At 40.6% G+C, this 27,101-nt stretch overlaps 2 protein-coding genes across 4 annotated transcripts; both read left to right on the forward strand.

Moving 5' to 3' along the window:
* Window positions 1-5,578: 5,578 nt before the first annotated feature.
* cUnh7orf78 (chromosome Un C7orf78 homolog) lies at window positions 5,579-14,349 on the forward strand (the record flags this gene model as incomplete). Its single annotated transcript, XM_080741861.1, has 5 exons — window positions 5,579-5,666; window positions 12,836-12,960; window positions 13,124-13,136; window positions 13,538-13,680; window positions 14,272-14,349. 5 exons carry the CDS (start codon window positions 5,579-5,581, stop codon window positions 14,347-14,349), a joined length of 447 nt encoding a protein of 148 aa, XP_080597987.1.
* Window positions 14,350-15,475: 1,126 nt separating this feature from the next.
* On the forward strand, window positions 15,476-18,535 carry arl4aa (ADP-ribosylation factor-like 4aa). Of its 3 annotated transcripts, none has more exons than XM_080737070.1 (2): window positions 15,476-15,542; window positions 17,023-18,535. In XM_080737070.1, the coding sequence occupies exon 2, from the start codon at window positions 17,115-17,117 to the stop codon at window positions 17,715-17,717; it is 603 nt and encodes a 200-aa protein (XP_080593196.1). In that variant the 5' UTR covers window positions 15,476-15,542; window positions 17,023-17,114; the 3' UTR covers window positions 17,718-18,535. The 3 variants fall into 3 exon arrangements, with proteins under 3 accessions (XP_080593196.1, XP_080593197.1, XP_080593198.1); XM_080737071.1 differs by having other exon boundaries at window positions 15,512-15,546; XM_080737072.1 differs by lacking the exon at window positions 15,476-15,542 and adding an exon at window positions 15,958-16,142.
* Window positions 18,536-27,101: the final 8,566 nt, after the last annotated feature.

The following is a 27,101-nucleotide window of genomic DNA, read 5'->3' on the forward strand; positions in this document are numbered from 1 at the left end:
GGCCTCATGGTGGCGCTAGAAGAGGGAGAAATGGGGTAGTGGTTTGGCAGCCAAAACCACTATGAGAAGGGCAAAAGTGTGACTGAAAGTCTGACTGACAGACTGACTGACAGACTGACAGCTGGTGGAGGTTTTGATAAGAATGCACTATTACACTATTTCACCTATTACACTACCAGTAAGACTCCCTAATCGGGAGATAAGCGACCGTTGGTCGCTTATCTCCACAAAAAGGCCAAAAGTTTGTTTTACCAAAATTGTCCTGATGGTGGCGCTGGATGGGACAGATGCGTTTTGATTACATGACTGTGCGATTTGTGTGATTTTAGGGCAAAATCTGTAGGAGCAGTGTCCAAAAATGTGTTTAAAAAAATCGGCCTGAAGGTGGCGCTAAATGGGACAGATCCATGTTGATGAGATGAGTGTAGACATACTGTGTACCGATTTGCGTGATTTTAGGGCAAAATATGTAGGAGCAGTGTCTCTGTGTAGCGATTTGCGTGATTTTAGGGCAAAATCTGTAGGAGCAGTGTCCAAAAATGTGTTTTAAAAAATCGGCCTGAAGGTGGCGCTATATGGGACAGATCCATGTTGATGAGATGAGTGTAGACATACTGTGTAGCGATTTGCGTGATTTTAGGGCAAAGATTGTAGGAGCAGTGTCCAAAAATGTGTTTTAAAAAATCGGCCTGAAGGTGGCGCTATATGGGACAGATCCAAGTTGATGACATGAGTGTAGACATACTGTGTACCGATTTGTGTGATTTTAGGGCAAAAATTTTAGGAGCAGTGTCCAAAAATGTGTTTTGCAGAATCGGCCTCATGGTGGCGCTAGAAGAGGGCCATATGAGAAATGAGAGGTGGGGTCTCCGCGCCGCCGAGGCGGACGAATAGGTACTGGCCCCGGCTCTCCCGGTCGCTCCTAGCCCGAGTTAAGGCATTTTATGTGAGCTGCAGTGGAGGGGGTCCTCCACTGGGGGCGCCACCACTTTTGCATCCGTTCTGGAGCACCAGGAGTCGGTGGTCCCCGGGAATTCCCCGTGAGCAGCCCCGTTGGGGTGGTCTTTTTTGCACATTTGGTCATTTTTTACACCTGGGGGTCCCCCAGGGACCTGGGGGTCCCTGGAGCTCCGGGGGTCCTTCGAGGTTGTAGTTTGGCAGGCAAGGAGTTTGTATGGAAATTTTGGCATGGATCGGGGCAATGGTGGCGGAGATATGAGTAGGGGGAAAGTGTGACGTGTGACGAGTGACGTGACGGAGGGAAGGACAGGCTGACGGCTGGTGGAGGTTTGGATAGTAGAGAGTGTAAAAGTAACTGCGACCTACTACGGTCGCAATTAAACACACTTATTGCTAACCAGCCATGGACCCCCTTGGAAACCCCTCAGGGACCCCCAGAGGTCCCCGAACCACACTTTGAGAACCAGCCATGGACCCCCTTGGAAATCCGTCATGGACCTCCAGAGGTCCCCGAACCACACTTTGGGAACCAGCCATGGCTGTACGTGTACCAGGCTGTTGTGAACCAGCCATAGAAACCCTGGGGGTCCCCAAACCACACTTTGGGAACCAGCCATGGACCCCCTTGTAAACCCCTCATGGACCCCCTGCCTGCCTGCATGTTGATCCTATTACTTGTTGGATGTTAGACTAGCCTACAGCTTTTATTTTGAAGTTGTGTACCATGTGACTTGACACGTGGTCACGTGACATTCATGATGACGATTTCTTTCCTGGACTTGAAAATTGAATAATGGGCCTATTTTTTGTTTGTCGGTTCCAAATCAAATAATGCCAAAATATGAATCACACATTCAAAAAATTGAGCAAATTTTAAGCATTTTCCTGATTTTTTTGTGGGCTAGAAAATTGGAAAAATGGGCCCATTTTTTGATTGTTGTAATGTGGTAAAAAAATGAAAAATAACTTTTTTAAAGATGTTTTTCCTTTGTCGGTTCCAAATCAAATAATGACAAATATGAATCACACATTTAAAAAATTGAAGCATTTTCCTGATTTTTTTGCAAGCTAGAAAATTGGAAAAATGAACCAATATTTGATTTTATGGGGAGCTAGAAAATTAGAAAATTGAGAGAAAAATGATTTTTTAAAATTGAATTCCTATTGAAAATCTAACGATACTTTAGTACCCTGACCCATCATCCATGGCATTATGTGAACAGAAGGTGGCGGTGCAGTTCCCATCTTGACACTGGCCTCCATGCTATCCTGCTATACTGTATCTGGCTACTAATACACGTTTAGATTTTGACCCTTTATACTAGCCTATACTATTCCCCCCTAGGTCACGAAACATTAACATTAGCTTTAGTATGATTATAATAAGGGTAGGCTTAAGGGATGAATATAGGTCTACAAGATAAACATAGAAACACAAGAGATATGATTTGACTGACAGGTGCAGAGGTTTGGATGTTCTCAAACATCTTTCTAGACCCCTGTGTATTGTATGTGACCTATACTACCCCCAGGGTGGTTCCCAACTTATTTTGGGGGGTCCCCAGATGATTAGCTTAATGTGCAATATTGTTTTCTCAAAACCAACATAAAGTTTAAGTTTATAGAGGGTTTATGCACATTTCTAAAGTGACAATTTAAGGACTTTTTAATACATCTAAAATGACAAATTAAACATTGGCCAAAGCTGTCAAATATTAGAGGCAGAAATTGTGAAAATAGCCAATCTACATGCTTGCTCACAACGCCTCGCAAACGCGAGGCGTTGTGAGCATGTAGATCTGCTATATAGAACCGTGTTAGACAAAATGTAATGCCCCAACTCAGTGTTCAACCCCTGTTCAAATATGGTTTAAAGGTTGAGAACCACTGACATGATGTCTTTATTAGATAAATTATTAAAGATAAATATGGATCTATAAATCCATTTGAAATAAAACACAGAGACCAAAGGACTATATTCTTAGATTGCTGTATTTTAAGAGAGCAGACAAGGAAGACAGACAGTGAGCATACCATCCTAGTGGCAGCTTTCTAAATCTCTCTCTCTCCAAGATGGAGGAGAACAGTATATAAAGACTACAGTTTATGACAGTAAGAATCGTGGGACATATTGATTCGTTCCCATATCATAACAAGGAAGTAACAGGAAGAAAGTTTTCCACTAGTGACTTATACAGTATATCATGATTACAGTCGGGGCAACCAAAGTTACTATGACCTGCAATCTATTTAGCCTGAACCTACAGTATCCGACCAAAATGTGGTCTCTATACTGTAAGGTTTGATGGGATTTAGGTTTAATTCCCATATTTGTATATTCCTTCTCCAGAAGACGTTTCCACCCACAGAGTAAAACCACAGTTTGTCAGAGTCAATGAATATCCCATATTGATTTGAAGACACAATAAAGGGAGACCACACCGGGGAATATGCGTTTTTTGATAAGTTATATTGAAAATATAGTCAGAGTTCAAAGTACTGTACAGCAAGTACAGTAGAGCATTTTTTCACCCATAGTATCTCTGAGTACAAGGCATAATGATTTTACATATATAAGTGAGTGTACAGCATAAAATACATTAGTCACATTATGATTGGACAATTAAGCATAACAGTGGGCATCAGATGTTTTCGTGTTGTTGGTCCCAGTAGCAAGGCCAGATATCATGGCTTGGTAATATCATTTTGTTATCCAGTGTCCTGACCATTATGACCTGATTGGCATCTCTCAGCGTCATTCTCCTGTAGTAACAACAACTCGTCACGGCCGTTAGATATTTGTTCAAAACATCATGGCATTGACTTTTAACACTGAAAATGATATCTATACCATATTAAACATTTTAATCTTATCAATCCCCCGTGAGATAGCATTTGAAGTGTTAAAGGGTCAAAGGAACATAAACAAGGGAAGAAAACATGGGTTAAACTTTTTAAAGGTATTTGAAACAGAACATAATAATTGAACAATTTAAGTCAAAAACATTTCGATAGCTTTAAGTTTTAAAGAGGAGAGTCAAAAGAACTGTATATTTCCAAAGGTATTTAAATCAGAATATCATAATTGAACTTTTGTTTTTTTTTAAGTAGAGGTAAAAGATTTTTATTGTCTTAATTATTAATTATTATATACCTGTATATGTATTTTACAAAGGTTCAATGTGTCCAAGATTGATTTGAAATACTCCATGTCAAGCAAGATAAAAACACATCAACATCACGCTCCCGGGTGGTTATTACAATTTGGGGCCGATTTTAGTCAAAACAAGACGAACTTGACTCTTTACCATAATTTAGGTTAAAGACAAAAGCATTCAAAATGTATTTAGACAGCATCCGAAGATCAGCCGTTTGGCGGTCATAATTCGTACACCTCCGAGGTTACCTTTAGGTAATGAGTGGTCTTAATTGTCATTATAGGGATTAGGGAGGTGTCAAACCGGAGCCCCCTTAAAGCCAACTGTCTATTCCTCCTTACAACTGATTTTTTCTTTTACTGGCTTTTGTCCGAGTCAAGGTCTGAAAGAAAACACTTTACAGCGGGAAAACGTGTGTGATGCAGTTTCATACTCACGAAATACATATGGACTTTTCAATCATCCTTTTTGACATTTCCACTTTGGACAGACATGCAGTGAAGTATGTGTCTGTCAACTCATTCTCAATTATCATCTCAAAATATCTTTATCTGTAAGACAAGGGAAAAGACAGGGACAAATCAATCCATACTGTAAGGCAATAAGGTATTTATATATAGAAATTAAATTGAAATGTTTAGATACATCACCAAAAGAGGACACAAGTTGTGTCAGTTTGTTCTGTTAGGGGAAACAGATTAACCCTGTTGAGGATTGGAATCAACTTCACAAAATGAAATATATTTAAATGGCATGAAATGAAAACAAAATACACTTCTATCTGATAGGAAGGGGGTAGAGAGAGGGGGGAGGCAACATGAAGGAGAAAGATGTGACAATGATTTAAATAACTCAGTTGTTTTTTCTCCTCCTTGTAATCAGGTCGAGCTGGGAGATCCCGCTGACCACACGAATCCGCCCCTCCCCGGCGTTCCACGCAAACCACCAAAACCAACACCCACTAAGAATGGCCATACACTCACTAAGGAAAAGGTTTACACAGGTGAGCGTCGGGAACAGGTTCACACACCCACACCCAGTCAAATTAACGATTCTCTTTTGGCGTACCCAGAGGATGGCAAAATTACATTTGTGTACCGTAATTGGTACCCAGTGGATGCTCGAGACACGGCTGAACGTTTACCCGATATCCACAGCAACCCTGATGAGTGGGAAAAATCTGTAAAGGCAGAAATTGTGGAGCTAAGACTAGACACCCGGGAAGTTTTACTATGTGTTGCACACCTAAAACTTTTCCTTATCAGATTTCTGTGGGATTAGATTGGCTACAGGCAGACGGTCACCCATACCAGTGTATGCGGCCCGTGCCGGCCCAAGGTAATAACCCTGCAGGTGAGGTCAGGAACGCCCCACATGAAGCCGCAGTACAAGTTATGATTAATCAGGCTAAGGCCCTAGTTAGGGGTAACGTGGACTTTTCCTTAATCACTAACATTAAGATGAGGCAGGGGGAGGACATCTCTGATTTCGTCCATCAGTTCACCACTCAGTTTGACCGCCACTCGGGTTTCACAAAAGGGCTGCCAGGTGTGTGCGTACGTGTGCGTATGTGTGGCTAGAAGACATTTGTAGCCTTCAAGGACAGATGGTCTGTGTGTGAGAGATTATTTAGACCTGCTCTCTTTCAGTTAATAACAACATTCCCTTATTTAATGTTTGATACGGTCTAAAGTATTTCGTAAAGTATTTTGACTCATTACCCACAACCTACTACTTACAGTATTGATTGATTGTTTCCTGTCTTTTCTTTTCCTTTGTCTTACAGATAAGATATTTCGATGATAATTGAGAATGATTTGACAGACACCCTCATTGTCTGTCCAAAGGAGAAATGTCAAAAGGAAGTTGAAATTCTATATGGTATTTCGTGAGTATCAAAAGACATTACACACGTTTTTCCCGCTGTAAAGTGTTTTCTTACAGAAATTGACTCGGACAAAAGCAGACAATAACTAACCTTGAGGGTAAAAAGGAAGGGACGGTTGGCTTAAGGAGGGTTCCGGTTTCTGACACCCCAAAATGTCTAGAGGGACAACCTACCGGTACGTACACCTTACATAAGGTAATCGGGGATGGATGGGAATTATGGCCCCCACAGCTGGCCCTGGGTGAAACAGGGTGCTGTCTCCTTTAACCCAAATTATTTTGTCTTGCTAAAGTAAACAAATGATGAAGAGTCAAGTTCGTCTTGTTTTGACTGTAATCGGCCCTAAATTATAATTATGACTTGGGAACGTGTTGATGTGTTTTGACTCGCCTGATGGCATGGGGAATTTTTCAACAAACCTTGGGACATTGAACCTTTGTAAAGAAAATTATATAAAAATAATAATAATAATATATAATAATAATAATTAATAATTAAGATATAATTAAGAAAATACAGTCCTGTATCTTATGCTATATTTTTCTTTTAGCGCTACTTTTAAAAGTTATCAAAATATTTGTACCTATTGTGATTCAATTATTAGATGTTCTGATTTAAATACCTTTGGAAATATACAGTTCTTTGACTCTGCTATCGAAAAGAGTTTAATTAAATATTTGGCTGATAGTGAACCATAAGTTCTCTGTCCCTTTGGCAGCATTTGTTTGGGGTTCTAGGGTCGACACTTTAACTCCTTCAGCTGTTGTTTTAGGGCGGAATTGTTGGGTTAAAACATTTTAACATCTATTATATTTAAAACACCAACTTCAGTGTTACAAGTGACAAGGTTATTTTGTTGTGATCTGATAATAATGCACGAGATGAGAATGTCTCCACTGCAGGATGTCAATCAGGTCATAATGCCCAGGACAGGATAACGAATTGGATAATGCCAATCTGGCCTTGTCCTTCTGCTACAAGGAAAACATCTGATATCTTGTTATGTTTAACTGTCCAATGAATGCTTGACAAATCTATTTTCCCTGTACCTACTGAAGTATATTTGTGAACTGATGTTACATTGTATTCAGATTCAGATTGAGAAAGAAAAGAGACACATGTTTATTGTACTGTACTGGACATCTGTTTTGTATGCTCATTGATTTAACTCCTTCTGTGCCAGATGCCAAAATGGCTCCAAGGTATAGCTGTGCCGAGATTTTGTATGTTTTTCTTTACTATGCAATGAAAAAAATCACACCCGTGTGAAGTGGAGCTGTGTGTGTGTGTGTGTGTGTGTGTGTGTGTGTGTGTGTGTGTGTGTGTGGATCATGTGTACCGATTTTTGTGACATTTGAAGAGAATATGTAGGAAAAGGAGCAAAAAGTGTGTTTTGGAGAAAATTCAAGATGGCGGAAAATCTATCATGGCGCAAATGGGCGTGGCCTATATGGGGAGATGCGTCATGACCCAAGGAATCCAGGGAAAAAATAATTTTAATTTTCCGACCTACGGTTCAAGAGTTACAGGCCAAAACGTAAAGTGGGGTGTTATGGCGCCACCATGCGGCCAAATGACACAATTATTTTTTATTTAATCCTTGAAATCATTATGAACCTCCTCTCCAAGTCTTGAAACTCTAGCCCCTATGGTTTGCGAGAGACAAATAATTGAATGTGAGTTTTTGCAATTCCCATTATAAGTCAATGGGGAAAATTAATTCACTAATAAATTAATATCAATTAAACTATAGAACCTTTCTCTTATAAAAGTAATAGCCCACGATTCCCGAGTAAGCCGGTCGATTTGACATATGGCGCGAGTGTGTGGTGGCAAAACTGTGGGACTAGTGGCGTGCCGAAGTTTAGGAAGTCAGGCTACATACACACACACAGACAGACAGACACACAGACAGACACACAGACAGACCCACACAGCCACGTATAGGGAGCTGCACACAGCTCCAAAAAGTGTCCATCCACTAGAATGGACACACATGAACACACATTTTCTCAATCAGCTAAACGAGGGAGCGAACACACAAACAGAGAAAAGCATCTCTCTGATCTCAGGTCATTTTGACATCTTTAAAAAAAAAAAAAAAAAAAAATGATTTTTTTTTTTTTTTTTTTTTTTCTATGTAAAAAACACAAAAACCGTCATAAGCCGTCATTGGCACACAGGGCTATTGGAAAAAAATCACACCCATGTGAAGTGGAGCTGTGTGTGTGTGTGTGTGTGTGTGTGTGTGTGTGTGTGTGTGTGTGTGTGTGTGTGTGTGTGTGTGTGGATCATGTGTACCGTTTTTTGTGACATTTGAAGAAAATATGTAGGAAAAGGAGCAAAAAGTGTGTTTTGGAGAAAATTCAAGATGGCGGAAAATCTATCATGGCGCAAATGGGCGTGGCCTATATGGGGAGATGCGTCATGGCCCAAGGAATCCAGGGAAAAAATATTTTTAATTTTCCGACCTACGGTTCAAGAGTTACAGGCCAAAACGTAAAGTGGGGTGTTATGGCGCCACCATGCGGCCAAATGACACAATTATTTTTTATTTAATCCTTGAAATCATTATGAACCTCCTCTCCAAGTCTTGAAACTCTAGCCCCTATGGTTTGCGAGAGACAAATAATTGAATGTGAGTTTTTGCGATTCCCATTATAAGTCAATGGGGAAAATTAATTCACTAATAAATTAATATCAATTAAACTATAGAACCTTTCTCTTAGAAAAGTAATAGCCCACGATTCCCGAGTAAGCCGGTCGATTTGACATATGGCGCGAGTGTGTGGTGGCAAAACTGTGGGACTAGTGGCGTGCCGAAGTTTAGGAAGTTCAGGCTACATACACACAGACAGACAGACAGACACACACACACACAGACCCACACAGCCACGTATAGGGAGCCTGTGTTTCACACAGCTCCAAAAACCGTCATAAGCAGTCATTGGCACAGAATACAGTAAGAGAAAAACCAGACTTACACTGTGTGGTCTCATTTATTGTGTGGGAGTGAATTCAATCATTTTGGGGGAAACTGTCTATTCATATGGAATATAATAATCTTTAAATCATTATATGGTCATATGAGCCTCATACACAAACAGTGAATTATGTATCATAATTCTTATCTTATCAGTCTTTGTACAGTGCTCTTTGTACTTAGTAATATTAGGCTACAAACTATGTGATAAGGTATAATCAAGAAGGACAACAGTTAATTTGAGTTAAAGCTTTTGATTGACTATACCTCAGAAATGTAAAGGATAAAAGCCAAGGATAACACAAAAACATCCCAGGGACTTTCCATTGTGGTCCTACGGGTATGTATTCAATCCATCAACATAGCATAAAAGAATAACACAATAATACATGTCATCAACAAATACAAAACACTAAATGTACAAAAGGGAAAAACGTTGGCAGTGAATGACACCACCTTTCTATGGGAAATTGCCTTGTGGAGTTTTTCAGGCTAGTTACTTTGACTCAAGTAGGCCTTGAGTTGAGTTCTTTGTGTCCCCCACTGAGTATGCACCAGAGATTAGTGTGTTCTTGTGTTGCAGGCAGCGTACTGTTGCAGCTGAACAGTCCAAGTGACAGTTTCTGTTACAGTTTGTGCAGGGGGACTCTGTGGCTGCTGATGCTGCCTTCTGTCCTCTGTGCTCTTTCCACTCCTCCTGTGCATGTTCATCATAGACTGTAGATGTTCATCCATCCTCAGCCTGAGAGACACACAGCTAAACTAGAAGCAGTGCTCTTCCGAGCACAGGTCTCCACCAGGCCGTGCGTCCTGGTGGTGCTACTGTATAATAGGCCAATGTAAAAAGGGTGGCATATGTTCTTCACCTTAGATCTTTCATGGCAATCGGACGCTGCATGCATGATTTGAAGCATTGTGTTCCAAAAATGTGTTTTGCTAAAGTCTACCTAATGGTGGAGCTATAACAGGCCAATGTGAAAAAGGTAGCATTTGTTCCTTGACCTAGTGGGAATATGTGTGGCAAATTTCACGGTAATCGCAAGCTGCGTTGATGACTTGAGGCATTTTGTTCAAAAGCGGAGCAATCCTGCAAACTTTGGAAGCTAATTAGCCAATCAGGATGGAATATGAAATATCAGACTGATCGGACTTGATCACATGACTATAGAGATACTGTGTACCGATTTGCGTGATTTTTGCATAAAATCTCAAGGAGTAATATCCAAAAATGTGTTTTACATATGTCGGCCCAAAGGTGGCGCTATAAAAGGCTGATGTGAAAAATGCAGGGCAAAGGTTTATCCTTAGCCTCTAGGGAGTGCGCTTACAAAGTTTGAAACTGATCGGTGGAGTTATAGGTAAAACCACGAATCGGCCTGTTATAGCGCCACCATGAGGCTGATTAAAAAAAAAATAAGTGGCATTTCTTCCTCGGCCTAGTGGGAACGTGTGTGCGCGATTTCATGATAATTGCACTTTGCGTTTGTGATTTGAGGCATTTTGTTCAAAACGGCTCAATCCTACAAACTTTGGAAGCCAATCTTAGCCAATCAGGATGGAATATGCAAAATCGGACAGATCTATGTCGATCACATGACTGTCGAGATACTGCCTACCGATTTGTAGGATTTTTGGACAAAATCTGTAATAGTGCACAGAAATGTGTTTTGCGAACATCGGCCACTAGGTGGCGCTAGAAAAGGCCCATTTGAAAAATTTAGGGCAGAGGTTCTAGATTAGCATCCAGGGAATGTGTGTGCTCACTTTGGCAGCGACCGTGCCAACGGCGACTGAGATTAGGTGCTCACAAACTGCGAGGACGCACGGACGGACGGACGCACGCACGGACGGACGGAGGGGAAAACATACTCTCCCCCATGCCTTCGGCTGGTGGAGACAATGAGTCGCCATGCAGCAGAGGTCTTCCCCACAATTCTCCACGTGTCTGTGTCATTGTTGTAGGGCAGGCTACTACTACTGCTAGATGACATGCTGTTCCCTGCCCCTGCTAGCTGCACTATAACCTTATATCTGCACCTTTCCTACACGTTCATGTTCTACCTTGTTGACTACTCCAGCACGAGTGTTGACGTCTTTACCACTGACCTAATAGAGCCTATACTGTACCTGCTTTCTCTGGGGAGAAAGTTTATTTTGACCTTCAGGTCAAAATTTGTGTCAAACCAAAAACATCATAATGTTAAAGTTTGTGTCTAACTATAGACGCAGGATCGAAATGTCTCAATAGAAGAGCAGGGAGACCAAAAACAATCACCCAATTGTATAAGTATTGTATTAACATAGTCATCCATACATATTGCCTGGACAAAATAAAAAATCTCTAAATAGAGCAATGTACGTCTCCGGCCTCCAGGAACAAATCCTCTTATAAATGTAAGTGGCTTTGTGCAGGCAGTCGATGCTTATCTGACTGATGCATATTAAGTGTGGAATGCTATTGCTTGTTTATTTAAAGATTTGTGCAATTTATGACAATAAGTAAATGTATAAACAACTTTGTAGATGAGGACCCCAACCCCATCACTGCACTAGAGTTAATGTACTGTATGCACTGTAAATGTACTGTAGTAAAAGCCACCCTCCAGTCCCCAGTTTACATCTGGAATACACCCTCCACAGCTCTAACCAGCAACATCAGCTAGCCTCACTAAGTCACGGCCAACCTGCCACTCCAATGTGAATATATCACCCCCAGCCTAGTACAGACTAGTATATTATACTACATAATACTCCTGTGAGCATTTATCAGTGTCTATTTATATTTTATTTAACCTAGTTTAAAGTTTTCACATAAAGAAAACACGAAGGTTATCGTACAACGTTCTCCCATCATAAAAAAGAAAGATTAAGATAAACGTACCCACTCACTATAGTAAAAAGAATAGTTAATTCCCTGTTTGGCAACATGCTATCAAGTGGCCATGGTTTGTGTTCAAAATCAATTGCTGTAACCTCTTTCCCAAGAGAAAATATATATTTATAAACAATTACCTTCACACATGGTTGTTTGTTTGTTGGCTGGTTTGTTTCGTTTTTTGTCCCTGCAGAGTAGGCTAATCACACAAACACACATACAATCACGAATGAATGTATTTAATGTCATGTTCTCAACAAGCTTGGTAAATAGCCCAGTGTAATACTGGCATTCAGAGGGGAACATTGTTCCTCTGTTGCTAGGTCCTGTGGAGAAGCCTATTGTGCACTTGCTTATTCTTTATAAAGTGTAAAGTGATACTGGTCACTAAGCAACCATTTTATTGCATTGGCCTTTTCTCTCCATGCTACTGCTGTGCCACTGAAAGAGGACTCGTTTGTTAAACTGAACTTCCTGAGATTTGGAAAGTGCCTGGAAAAGATTGGCTAAGCAGTGAAGGATTACCTTGAAATTCAAGGTAAGCACATATTATTGTTTGTCCACCAGTGTAGGCTACTCCACAGGAAGATTAGCTAATCAGTTTCTAGAACAATTTTTATTTAGGCCAAACCATTGTTCCTTACCCTAAAAAATGTTTTAAATAAAGATGATTTCAAGGCGTCAGCTGATATCATCAGTCAGTTTTGACAGAAAAATGCTGTTCTCTGCAAGCCAGGATTTGGCCACCACAAGAAGCAAATGTTTTCTGCTTCCTGAAAGCAATGACAAGGCGGATGTGTGGAGCATCAAGGCACCAGATTTCTCTTATAAACTGTACCAGTCTGCGAAAATACCTCAAAGGAAGAGCAGAACTACACATCAGGCTGTTGCTCAGCCCAGTGAAACACACAGGAAAATTGGAAAAGTTATTGAAGAGGGTTTAATAACTGAAATTGCTAACAAAAAGATAGAACCTCCTACATTCATTACACCATACAGACCACCTGATACTTTAGAGTCCAAGCTGATATTTGTAAAAACTGGGAAATATCCTTCTGGGCCCTTCAAGAATCCCAAACCGCACAACTTCAGACCGGTAAGGAACTAAATATTATTCTGTAAATATTTTACTTTAGCATTTAGCCTACTCTTGGCAAGGTAGGACACAAGATGGATGCTAAATACAAAGATTGCATAAGAAGGCATGCAATAATTACAGTATAGCTTTTTGTATCCTTCTGTTCTATTTCTGTGTACAGTTTGTAAAAGATGGTGATAAAAATATCACAATATTTCTGACCTTTTCTGACCAATTAGCTGGAGGAAGGCCTACCAAAGATAATAACTACACCTGACAAAGATGCCGGAAACCTTTACTTCAAATCACAGCACCTGAGTATCAGTAAGTAATTTGTTGATTTTGTCTTCTCATATAAGCCATGAGGGATGCTCCAAATGGCACCTGGAGAAATTTATTTCATCTTTATGCATCATCTTTGTCCCGAAATGTGAATAACCTACCGGTATTAATGTTGGGGCATGAGATCTAACAGGGTCATTATTGATAACTTTTCTGTGGGCTTTATGTGCCAGAGTCATCCAACTTTTGGCTAATCAATAATCATGCTGACAATGACACATGACACAGTGATTCTTGTCGTTTTTTATTCCAGTACATACTTCTGCATCTGAGATAGACTTCACTTCCAGAAACACCATGTTGGGGATGGACACCTACAAACTAGCAGAACCCAGATGGGAGGCTAGGCTCATACTCCCAAAGCTACCCTGGCCTCCAAAGTCAGCTTCTTATACAGTGAGTGAATGATGCTGGTTCCCTTATATATATAGTTGTCTAATACAGGGGTCTTCAACAGGGGGTCCGGGACCCCTAGGGGTCCTCAGAGTTACTTTACTCCAAATCTTTGAGTGATGAAACGTTTTTCTTTCTCCTTTTTTATAATAACTACTTGAACCCTACTGTCCATATTCTGATAACTTTAGCCAAAAAATAGCAGATCTACAAGCTCACAACGCCTCGTGCTGTGAGGCCTTGTGAGCTTGTAGATTGGCTATCTTCGGCAAAGAGCTTTGGTGTAGAGGGGCAGACAAAGTGGGCTACTGAGTGAAAGGTCAAGTTTATTAAGTATTGACGGTTCAAGTGGTTAAATATCTCAAAACACAAATTGACATGAATCCAAAATACACTGATGATTGTGCTGTCAAACAATGAAACTATACGGAATCTATGAACAGATTGTGGTGGTCGCGGTCCCTGCTTCATCTCTCTCTCAACTAAGGGGTCCTTGGCCTGAAAACGTTGAAGACCCCTGTCTTTATCACATATTAATTTTGTCACCCCAGCTGTCTTGGATACATTCCTGATAATTATAAATTAATTTTACAGAGACACAGGCGAAGGAGAGCAGCATACAGTGCATTCATGGACAGGGTGGAGGAGAAGCTTTGTAGATTATGGAAATAGAATATGCTCTGGCGATCCCCACTTTCCCAGTGGTCCACAGTCAGACAGCTGCACATATTAGCCTACCCTGAGAATTTCAACCATGTGATGCCAACAAATGTTCTAAGCATAACTGACATAGTCCCATGTACAGTTTTGTGATTCATCTGCCCTGACTGACACTGCAACTGGATATAGGCTAAATATAAACTGTGTGGCCCTATATGTAGGCATACGTTATTAGTTACACCGTAGCGTAGCCTATATTATTAATAATTGTTTGATTGTTACTTGTGTCATACATAGCCTGGTTGAGTGGTTTCTTATTATTTGTGACTTAAACGCCTTTTTGGTCCCTGTTATAATTTCCAAGGTTGTCTCAGTTTCAATCTCGTTAAAAGAAATATAGGCCTATATAACTTGAACATAATCTGCCATGTTTGTCACCATCTGCATCTATTAAAATGAATCCACATTGGGCTACAAATACAATCAATGAATGCTCTTATTAAATTAAACAGACTATGTAGCCTAATCTCCACAACATCAGTAGCCTATGGACATTGGTTCTCAAAGTGGGGTCCGTGGACCCCCAGGGGTCCTTACCTTGAAGGAGTTCTAGGGGGTCCCCAGCTAAATGATAGTCAGTCATGGAACCAAATGGACCTGTGTCCATTTGGTTCCATTTTTAGTAGGCCTATCTCATGTGTTAAATCAACATTGATTTTACAATATAAAGTGGTCTCAGATAGAAATAGACTGCCATTAAATGGGGGTCTGTAGCCTAATGCATGTCAAGGGGGTCCTTGAAAAAAAATGGGGGGGAATCACTGATTTATAGGGGTCCCTGGCATAGGCCTATCTTTTCAAATGGTGGTCCGCGGGCTAATAATTGTCAATTTGTTTGGGGGTCCTTGACAAGAAAAAGTTTGATAACCAGTGCCACCAGCCTAGCCTAGGCCTAAATGGTGTGGAGACAAACAATGTCAGAAGAATGTGTTTGGCGCTAAACTCGCGTCACCAAGCTTTCATATGCCGCTTTTCTCTGGCCGTTGACCAATCATTTCAAACGTAAACACAAGGGTGTGTGTGTGTGTGTGTGTGGGGCGGTGCTGTGTCAGCTGAACAGACAGTCACAGCCTAGGGAGAGAAAGCCGCAGTCACAAGCACACTCTGAAAGGGAAAGCAAGCTGACCACCCGTGTTGAATTAACAGTAAGTAAGTTACTATTTATTAACCTCTACTAAAGACGATTAATAGGCCTATATGCCTATAATATATATTAGGCAGTGGTGGAAAAAGTAGGCTACTCAAATGTTTTACTATTAAGTAAAAGTATCAATAACCTATAGTCTATGTATCTGTCTGCAATAGCTCAGAAAAGTCTGGAATTCAAATTTACTTGAGTAAAAGTACAAAAGTATCGCTATCAAAATGTAGGCTACTAAGTACCAAAAGTAGAAAGTATAGTGTTATAATACAGTGTTTGACGGGGCTGCTTTGCATTCACTTTAGTTTTTGCAGAGCATGGCTTGATGCCTACACACTACACATCGTTAGCCTACTGACGGGAAGTTAAAATCAAAACAACGATATAATGAGACGTGAGCAACAACAGGTGACCGCGATTCGCGTGTGATGATGAACCATTTGAACCAATCGTTTGAGGAAGAAGGAGCACATACACCACCATGGTTGTGAGGAATATGAACAGCACTGGATAGAGAGCGACGTTAGAATCGGGTTAGAATTCATGCACTGGTTCTTCAGGCTGAATAGAGGGGGTTGTAAATTCGCACAGACGGCTCCAACTGGTAGGCATTTTAATGAAATGATATTGATAGCATATGCATGCACCAGCTTACAGACTCGGGGATAATGATAATGGATTGTAGGCTATACTGATTAGAGCCGATGTTCCATAGTCTATCTGCTTGGAGTTAGACTCCGAGAGGCAATAGCTGTCTTAACAGTTTGTGTGTGTGTGTGTGTGTGTGTGTGTGTGTGTGTGTGTGTGTGTGTGTGTGTGTGTGTGTACACAAATGAAATCCCTCAGATATGTTGATTTTAGATGTCATCATGCAGTCCCCAACTCCCCGCTTTGGTGTGTGTGTGTGTGCAGGGGCGGCCTTAGTAATCTGGAGGCCCGTTTCAAGAGCTATTGATGAGGCCCCCCCCCGCGCCGCTGCCAGCGCACCGAGGCCACAGTAGCCGCTCAACAATCGCACACAGAAGTTGACTTATAGTCAATGACTGCCTGCTATTTATATATTATTATTATATCACTACATAATGTTATAGCATTGACCTAAATGGTGTTATATTAACAAGGATATATGATTATTAAAACGAGTTATAAGTGTGTTGCAAGTTGAACAAGGCTTGCTGGCTAGCTCTTGGAGGCCCCCTGGTGGCTGAGGCCCGTTTCAATTGAAACTGGTGAAACATAGCTAAGGCCTCCCCTGTGTGTGTGTGTGTGTGTGTGTGTGTGTGTGTGTGTGTGTACTATTTTAAAAACATCTATTCTAGACAAAGCTCACGGTACTGTCTGAGAAAATAACCAGATTTTAGTAGCTACTCTGTTATAAAATGTAGTTTTATTGCAACAATAACATACTACATCAGCATATATCTGCCACAGATACTGCTCTAATGTGCTCCACAAAAAATAACCTTTGAACTGTGTGGTTTCAGGTGGATGCTGCTGTCTTTCTGGAATATAAGCCGGGCAGAAACAATTACAGTTGGATCACATGTCTACCATCTATGCTTGCTCATGAGAAAACATGGGGAATGGATTATCAGAAAAACGTAATTTGGTCTCAAGGATCCCATTCTTCAAGTCTTATCACATTGCCATCCTCGGCCTGGACTCTGCAGGGAAAACCACAGTCTTGTACAGACTGCAGTTCAATGAGTTTGTCAACACCGTGCCCACCAAGGGGTTCAATGCAGAAAAGGTAAAAGTGTCGCTGGGCGGACACAGGACTGTAACCTACCACTTCTGGGATGTTGGTGGCCAGGAGAAGCTGCGTCCACTGTGGAAGTCGTACACGCGCTGCACGGACGGTATCATATTTGTGGTGGACTCTGTGGACGCAGAACGCATGGAGGAAGCTAAGACGGAGCTCCACAAAATTGCCAAGACCTCGGAGAATCAGGGGGTGCCCTTGCTGGTGGTGGCCAATAAGCAGGACCTGCGACACTCTTTGGGACTGAGTGAGATCGAGAAGTCGCTCGCGTTAAAAGAACTGGGCCCGGCAACACCCTGGCACCTGCAGCCTACCTGTGCCATCATAGGAGATGGGCTCAGGGAGGGCATAGGGAGACTGCACGACATGATCCTGAAAAGGAGAAAGATGCTCCGGCAACAGAAGAAAAAGAGATGAATGAGTCATTTTGAGCCGTTTATTGTTTTTTTTACGTGAAGGATTTATGGAGGATGTTTTCCTGAGTGAACACAGGTGTTTTGATACCAATGCAAGGCTCCAACTTCAATATACTGAGTTTTATCAGTCCAAATGTTGAGCTTTGAGTTCAGATTCAGATAGTGTTTTGGTGAGACTGTTGATCAGGATGTGCTATATAAGGAATCCAGTATGATGCAAAGAAGGAATTTTGAAATGTTTGGAAGTTAAATGGAAAGCTTATGGTTTAAAAAAAAAGGGCTGAGGGGAGGTTGGGGTCAGAGAGGAGAAATACGTTGTGTATGATGAGATTGATTATATTTCTTGAATAGTCAATGGCTATTCCAAAATATTGCCAAAAAGGATTGACACTAATGAAGATGCATTTGAAAGTTTGGGGATGAGCTTGTCAATGAGTGAGTATTCTGATACCATACAGAGTTGGGATGTGTTGGTGAAAGACAGCAACCATTTTGTCTCTTTATCTTGGAGATCTATTATCAAAACAACGTCCTGTGCGTTTGTTATGTACCGTAGTTTGTTTTTACACTGTACTTTCATTGTGAAAGTGTTCACATTCATTGCTGTCATGAATTTAAGTCTACTGTCTTTGACATCTGTTTGTTAAAAGCACTTTAGAATACAAAAAATAAGATTGACCTTTTCTTATGGGGTTTACAGTATTCCAATAGAGTTTATTGTGTTGGACTCAATGTTTATGCCTAGCCTGAATAAAACAACATACTGTAGGTGGCCAACCTTGGTGGCACTTATTAGAGGATTATGCATAATCTTTTCCTAAATAAAGCTTTATTTACATCAATTTGGACAATGACTATTATGGTTTGAAATGCATTTGTATGGAAACACATATACAGTGTGGGGTGTTGGATGATGGTTATGAATGATTATTATTTAACTACTTTTCTCCGCTTCATTAAGTGTTTAGACAACATGACAGTTATATAGTGCCTTGGGAAGTACTTAAATCAGGTCATACAGGGGGCGAAACAGTTGTTCTATCCTTGTACATGGATAAATTAATATATTCGTGCATATAGAGGAACAGACATCAAAATTACTCTTTATTCTTAAAGAGGTGCCATAGTTTTGTACTTTTCCTGTTTTGTATGTGTCTATGGAGTTAACATATCTCCAATAGACCCCCAGGGTTGGTTATAAATATGCACATTTGACTTCCCTGTGTATTTTTGGTTACTTCCTGAAAGCTGAAAGCCTCTAAATTGAAATACACTGATTTAACAACATAAAAATCATTCCCTCCCCATTTTACCATACAACAACACTGTGGCTAGCTGGGTCACCACCCACCTGAAAACCAGGCATACAGGTGCGTGTGGCCACATAAAAACAATTTTAACACTTTCTGTAGACTTTTTGAAAACACTTCCTCCGAGTATAATAATACCCGAGGATTATCTTGTAAGGGAGAAAAAATCACGGCACAATGTCTTTAAAGAGACAGGTTAAACACCTTTATAAAAAGGGAAGAAGAAAACCATCGTCACAGCAGGCAGGTCTAGGTCTGCCTTGTGGCATTGAAATGTGGTCAGGGCAGTCAGAGGAGAGGCAAACAGAGTAGACCTAGTACAACAGGCTGAGGCAGGAGATTAGAGCTGGGGTGTCCTGGGTATTTTGGGATAATGGACTGCTTATACTGTGTTGTATATGATGGAGTCACGCGCCAAAAATAGCAGATCTACAAGCTCACAAGTGAGCCAACGCAACTGTCATTATTGTGACAGGGAGTTGATGCCAGTTGCTCTTCCATTCCTTTGAAACAATTGGAAGCTGTAAGACCAACAGAGCAGCTGTTGACCTATTAAAACAGCACCCAAAAAAATAATCTCTCAGTTGAACACATTTTAAATGTGTGAAACTTTTCCACCCATTTTATATGAGTAAATTTATATATGGGATATATGTAGTCCCAAGTCAAATCTACATTCAATGCAATGCATGTTGTTCAATTATTCCAACTCATTTTCATTAACTTAAGCCAAGTTAATTATATGAACTTAATTAATTTACGTTTGTCCAACTCAAACAAATGTTAACGTAAATGTGTTGGTTCAACTCATTTTTATGGAATTAAGCTAAGATAAATAAAATACTTTTACATTTACATAAGAAGAGTTCGGTTTCAGGTTTTCTTCTGGATGATTTGTTTCAAGTTTTACAATATCAACATACAGATGCATAATGGATATATGCAATAGCAGTGATTATTGAATAATCAGAACATTTAAGAGAAAACCAACGCAATAACCTCAAAGTTACCATGAGTTCTTCTCTTTTAGCCTAGCATGGGGAGGGAGCTCAAGCTTAAACTAGCAGCCTAGCAGTTGGGGTTAGGGTTTAGGCTCAAATACTGACAAATCAAATTCTGACATATGACAGTCATCTTGCCAAGGCAGACACATTGATATGATACATTTAGCATTTTTAGCTCCCGAAAGCTTAAACATTTCCCTGAAAACCTAGAAAAATGCTGTTCCCAGCATGCTTTGCATAACATGTGACCAACTTATTTGACCAATCAAGGGAAAGGGCTGGAGTCACTTCTCAGATCTGTAAAATGTACTTAATAAAATTGAGTTGGATTCAAACAATATTCTCAGAATGATTTCAGCCTTAAAAACTACTCAATAAAATTGGTGAGAGGCGTGGTTTATGGGACTCTGGGAGTTTTCATTGGAACTCATTTTCAATGTGTTTTTAAATTCCATTACTAAGATTTGAGTTACATGAATGTAATATAAATGCATAATGTTAAATGAATAGATTTTGTATAAGCACTATTAATTACATTTGAGTTGGAACAATTTAATAAAAATGCATATATTGTAAATGTATATATTTAAGGTAAGCACGATTAATATTTGTTCAGTTACATCAATTCAATACATTTGCATATATTATAATTAAATACATTTAAATAAAGCCAACATAATGTAAATGTATCACATCTGGCACTATTAATAATATTTGAGTTATATCAATTAAATGTATATGCTTATGCCTTGAAGTGAAGTAATTAAATAAAGCAAACATAATTTATATGTGTCACATTTATAGGGGGGTTGAATCAGTTTTTTGGGTGAGCCTAGCTCTTGTACAGTGTGTGATCTACACAGAACTGTGCAGTTCTCAGAATATGGACACTAGGATTCAAGTGGTTAATATAAAAAAAGAGAAAAAAAAAACTTTCTATCACTCAAAGATTTGGAGGACCCCCTGTAGTAACTCTGAGGACCCCCTAGGGGTCCCGGACCCCCTGTTGAAGACCCATGGTCTACCCCTTTATGTGAATTACTGTTGGCCATTGCTTCTGCCTTTTCACATACATTTACACTATAATAAAACCATCTCTCATACAGACAATTTAGCTTTTATGTTCTGATTTAAAAAAAAAACCCTTTCTGCTGTTGACTTCCCTCAGGGAAATGGGGAGGTTGGATAAGGTTAAACAAATTCCCTGTTCAACAGCATTCCTATAGTATAACCCATTGACTTTAGCTATAGTTACTGCTGTGTACTTGATCCATTGTGGTCCAGGGCTGTAGCTCTTAAAGGGACACTATCACAATTTTTAAGATTAGTTCTGTATGTTTGTTGTAGGGCTAAATTGGAATTAGAATCCATGAAACTGAACTGTCTTTTTGTCTCTGAAACGCAGCTTGGCCTGAAAGGTTTACCGCCAGTGAAAATGTGAAAACCACAACCCTTACTTTGTGGTTTCTGGTTTTAGGCCAGTAAGGCCACTAGATATAAATCATGTTTATGTAATGGGGGCCATATAGACTCCATGGGCAAGCCAGGCCAATGCTTGCCCATGAATCATGGAATCATAAAATAATATGAATAATAGAAAGACCAGGAAAAGCAGAAACAGACAGAAAGGGAATGTTCTCTGTCAATATGGATTAACATGAAGGTGTAACTTTGATATCATAAAACACATTTGGAATCATTCTTGTACAGCCTATGCATACAAAATAAATTTAACTCAAGCAACCCTATTTACAGAACTATTTAGAGCCTGTAAAATGTGTGTGACTAGGGTGCGTTAGTATCTGTGTCAGGCTACATGAAGCTCTGCCTCTGTGATTCTGCTGTTTTGAGATTTTCCCTGTTGTGTATAAAGATAGAAGTAGCAATATATGCATACTCCCTCCCAGCCTGATTAATATGCAGGGTTATCATTGCAGGATTCATTTTTCTTCCTGCAGTGAGAGCAAGTGGCCTATTTACATGTGAATTCATCTCGCGTCCCTGCAGCCTCGCTTAAAGTCGCAAACGGGGCCACCTGCACGGGGAGATGAGGGAGGTGGAGTACAAGGCTAGCCAGAAAGTGTAAGCTACTCCTGTTTTCCTTTGGTGTGGGGAAGCAATAAACCTGGAGACTTATCGCTGGATTTTTCTGTGTGCCCTCACTGTTTAAACATCCTGTGATTTTATCTTAAATTGTGCTGTGTGGCAATCTTATCCCATTTTGCCATGTTTGTTATATTCTGGTCTGAAACATTGTTATTGAGTGACGAATGCTTTAGGCAAAGACAAGTTTGTTGACTGCCAGTTTTGGCAGTATTCTGTTACTATGTACTTTGTTAAAAGCATTATATTTTATCTGCACTTTAGTCAAAGATTCAAATAGGCCTCTAATAAGCTACTGAGTACTGTGCGATTCCGTGCAGCAGTGTTTAGGCATGGATGGCTGACAGTGTTCATGTGATGGCATTCCATGGTTCAGCCTGTGTGAAAGACTCATTGTCAAGGTGATGATTGCTCTTTCACCTCTGCCTCTGTCTGACAGAGCATGAATTTCAGCAGCTGTGGGGTGAATGGGAACTCTCTCTCTCTCTCTCTCGCTCTCTGTTTGTGTGTGTGTGTGTGTGTGTGTGTGTGTGTGTGTGTGTGTGTGTGTGTGTGTGTGTGTGTGTGTGTGTGTGTGTGGTGGGCAGATTTCTTTTTCATTCTCTGTACCATTTTGACCTTGAACTCTCGGGTAGACTGATACACCCACACGGTACATCCATATCCAGAGTCAGACACACAAAATGTGCCACAAATTGGCCACACAAAAAGCCGTGTCCTCTGCAGTCTGGGTATTGTGAGGCACAAGCCTGTGAAATCTGTCTTTGGTCTTGTTTGGGAATGAAGGATTAGGATAGTGACAGGCCGAGGTCCCCAAAGCTCTATGTTCTCCCATTGTCTGTCAGGGAAAGTCAGCAAAAGCAGTGGGCTGAAAAAAAGGTGGATCAAGTATCTTTGATAGAAGAGCAAAATAGATTTGGTGCACTCAGCATTAAAACATTTTACTATAAAGATACAGCAGTGTTAGTAGTTACAAAACCTAATACTGAATCTCTCTTCCATTTAATTACCAAAAACATGACCTCCAGATGTAAAAAGACATGGATAAAGTGCTTTGGATAAAAGGTGTTATATAAATGCAGTCCATTTAATGAAGCTAGACTCACCTAGCCTTCTCATGGAAACAGCATGGCATACAGTAATATCAGCAGAACCACAGACATCCATCCCATAAAGGGCTCTCCATAAACCCACTGGGTTCATTTCATTAACCGCAAAGAATGATGAGGTTGGATAATGGATAATGGAGCAGGCCATTTTAGGACATAGGACATAGGTTGTTACCTCGGGATTAATACTCGCCCCAAAAACACGCTCACCCAAGGCCAAATCCAGCAACCTCAGAATGTTCGTCACCAGGTATTCCTGGTGTACGTAACCTCAGTAAAACTATGCCTAAACTAAAATGCTTCTCCCTGTGCTGGTACCTTGCCGTGGTGGAGAGGCTTGTGTGTCTCAATGACTCTTGAAAGCTATAGCGGTGGGGGTTCAACCCCTGGCAGGTCCTACCATGCCGGGCAGGTTTCAGAGTAGAGGCCAGACAAAAGTCTGTGTGTTTTAGGGTGAGCGTTCCGGCTGACGAGGGGTTGTCAATCTGTCTCAATTTCAATGGCAATCAGGACCAACCTTTTACAGAATGAGTCCATATCTTTCTGGCTCATGTCATGGGCTCTGCCCATGTTACATTGATTCTTAATGTGCTCCATGTGGACCATCTGCAAAGCTGTGTAAGTCAAAGATAAGAGAAAAATAATTGGGTATGGTGTCTGCTTCCTCATCTCTCATTTCTGGGGTCTCTCACCCCATGCAGGGCCCAGGCACCAGGTTGCCTTTAATCCCCTTTTGCTCATTTCTACTGCAAACAAAGGCCTATGATTCTAAATAATACAAATACAAAGACTATTCCCAGTCAGGTAGCGTAATGGTAGTGCAATATTTCTAGGGGTTGCATGGCCTAGTTAGAAACAATTCAGGTCATATGACTTGACCACAGCAGACACACAGTAGCATTGTTCATAATGTAGTTGTAGACACATAGTATTATTGTTGAAAATGTATTTTGTATTTTATGGGGGATGGGCACAGAATATTGTCTACTTCAGCAGGTAACATAACCACATAGTTCTCACAAGCCTATATGTTTGCAGCTTAAGTGGCTGCTTACTTTTCAAATCCATTAGTCATTGTGACTGGGTGAAGAAAAGGTTAGTTTGCTTCCCTGCTTCAAAATCAGGCAGAGTGATGATGCGGTTTGGTACGAGAAGCAGACACAAGACTCCCTATGCAAGTAAAACTCCTAGGGGGCGGGGGTTATGCCCCTTCGCCCTTTGCGCTATAAATCAAAATAAATTAAAGTCACAATACCCTAGTCCATCTGGTGCATTTGGTAACAGGGCATCTGACCTGATTTACAAGTTTCTTTAAAATCCATGCCAGTATTGTGTTTGGAAAAGAACACCCATTTTGATTTAACTATTGGTGGTAATTTGTTCCAAATGTTTGTGATATAAGTTCAAACGAAGCCCTCTCTTTACTTAAGATATAAAAACTGCAAATATATCATTTTGATTTGATTGATTGGAATCACGCTCTTTGAAATGATTGGAAAATCAACAATTTTCTTTTCTTTTCATTCAAGCTTTTCATTCTCTGAAGTATCAGCTCTCATTTGAGCTTCTACAAAGGGAACCCTTTTTTCCTAGGCTTAATAGGTATCCAGACAGGGGAGGAAATATGTTTCAATATTCAGCTCTAAACTACTTCAAACTATGATACTGTTCATATTCATATCAGGATTATTAGCTGCAACCAGCTAATTTAGTACGGTGTAAGCTCTGTTGGCGGGCTGTCAGTCTGTCTGTCCAAACTTAAATGGTCGCAGCTCATCATGAGCTCATCAGTTGGTTCATGGTTGGTTCATGGTTCATCATGAACCAACTAAGTGCTTCTTTTCTGTCGTCATTCACAAATGATTGAAAATAAGATGGTGAATGTTTTTGTGTAACTTTTTGCCAGCTGTGTCTCTAAGAATGATTATTATTGCTTTCCTCATCCATTCCTCATCTGGATTTTTTTTTCTTCTCATTTGCAAAAATCAACATTTTAATAAATATCAGACATATCAGAAATCCTTATTGTACTGATCGTTTGTTTTTATACAGTATACATGATCCTTCTTTTAACGGAAACAATTAGACCTCCCATTCCCAACTCAACTAGATCAAACAACACCACATCTTTCTTTGCCAGTTCTCATATGGCAGCAATTATCTGTAAAGTGTGTGCTGCCTCCTAGCCAACATTAAGCCTCTTATCACTTTCCCTCCCACAGGGTTCTTTTGTTCATGCTGATGCTCCCCTCACTCGAGTCTAAGCTCCCGTCATGTTTCTCATTTCCCCAAATCAAGACCCTGCTTGGAGAGAACAGAGTCTTAGCATTCAGTTTTGCATGTAGTTAAAGGACGACTTCACCCATTGTCAACGTATCTTCATATAATTGGTCCTCTGATCACTAATGCTCATTATAAAATGGTATTAAAGGGGGCACGGTGGTGCAGTCGGTAGTGCTGTCGCCTCACAGCTCGAAGGTCCTGGGCTCGATTCCCGCCGGGGACGCTGTGGGCGTGTTCTCTCCTCCACGTCATCGGTGCCCATACCCTAGGTGGGGTTGGCAAAGGGGCCTTTCTGTGTGGAGTTTGCATGTTCTCCCTGTGTCTCCTAGGGTAGGTACCCTCACAAAAACCTAACCCTCCCCTTGGCCACCTGATGGAGGGGAAAGGAACTGGCAGTAACGAGTTCCTTCCACGCGCTACGTCCAAGCGGGGAAGCTCCCCCTGTCAGGTGAAAAGAAGCGGCTTGGACTCCTCACGCATATAGAAAGAAGCATGAGGTCAGTCTGTTGTCTCCCCTGGTTAGAAGAGGGAGTGTAGCGCCCAGGATTACATTAGATAATTGACACCGGGTGACAAATGGGTTACAAAATCATGGGATAAAAAGAAAAAGATATGTCTCAGGACGGTTGTGGACACTTCAGGAACCCGCCTACCAGTGACATCATTTTTTTCCTGTATTAACACGAGAACAATGGCTTCCATTATGGCATGCTAACTTTACAGGAATAGAAAGCCTGAAGTTTCTATTAGCTTGGACTTCTGATCAATGATGTCACTGGTAGGCGGGTTTCTGAACTGTCCACAGCCCTTCTCTGAGACACAGACCGAATAGACAGAAATAGTACCATATTATAATGAGCATTAGTGAGGAGTGATGTCCAATTATATGAAGATGGGCGAAGTCGTCCTTTAAAGATGGGGTGCCATTCCCCCCCAAAACATGATGATCAGTTATCATGATTATACTAGGAGGAAGATCTTTTCCAAAAAAGTGTAAGAAAGTGTTCAAATTATGTTTTTATTTGGCCACACCCACCAGTTCAGTAAGTATGCCTGGTTGTCAGGTGGGTGGTGACCCAGCTGAAATTAACCACACCCACAGTGTTGGGTGTATGGTAAAAGGGGAGGGGATGAGTTTATGATGTCATTGAATCAGTGTTTTTCGAACTTTTGACTTAGAGGCTTTCAGCTTTCAGGAAGTAACCAAAAATACACAGGGAAGACAAATTTGCACATTATAACCCCACCTGGAGGTCTATTAGAGCAATGTTAACTCCATAGACACATACAAAACAGAGAAAGTACAAAACTATGGCACCACCTCTTTAAGTTATACTTGCATTTGGGACTGAAATGTGGGAGATGTATGTTTGTGCTTGATATCCTTGCAATCCTTTTAAATTGTACAGTCAAAATGAAATGTTGATTTTAACCATGGCATGATTACAGTATACTGACGCGTAACGCCTCTTTCCTAACTCCAATCTCAAACAAGTCTTTTCTGAAGGGTCTATTGAGAGGCTCTGGATTTGCTGTAACAAATTAGTCTAATCTTTTTAGAAACATCTGACAAACC

This window comes from Nannobrachium achirus (assembly GCF_963921795.1).
Source record: "Nannobrachium achirus genome assembly, chromosome: 2".
Classification (NCBI taxonomy): domain Eukaryota; kingdom Metazoa; phylum Chordata; class Actinopteri; order Myctophiformes; family Myctophidae; genus Nannobrachium; species Nannobrachium achirus.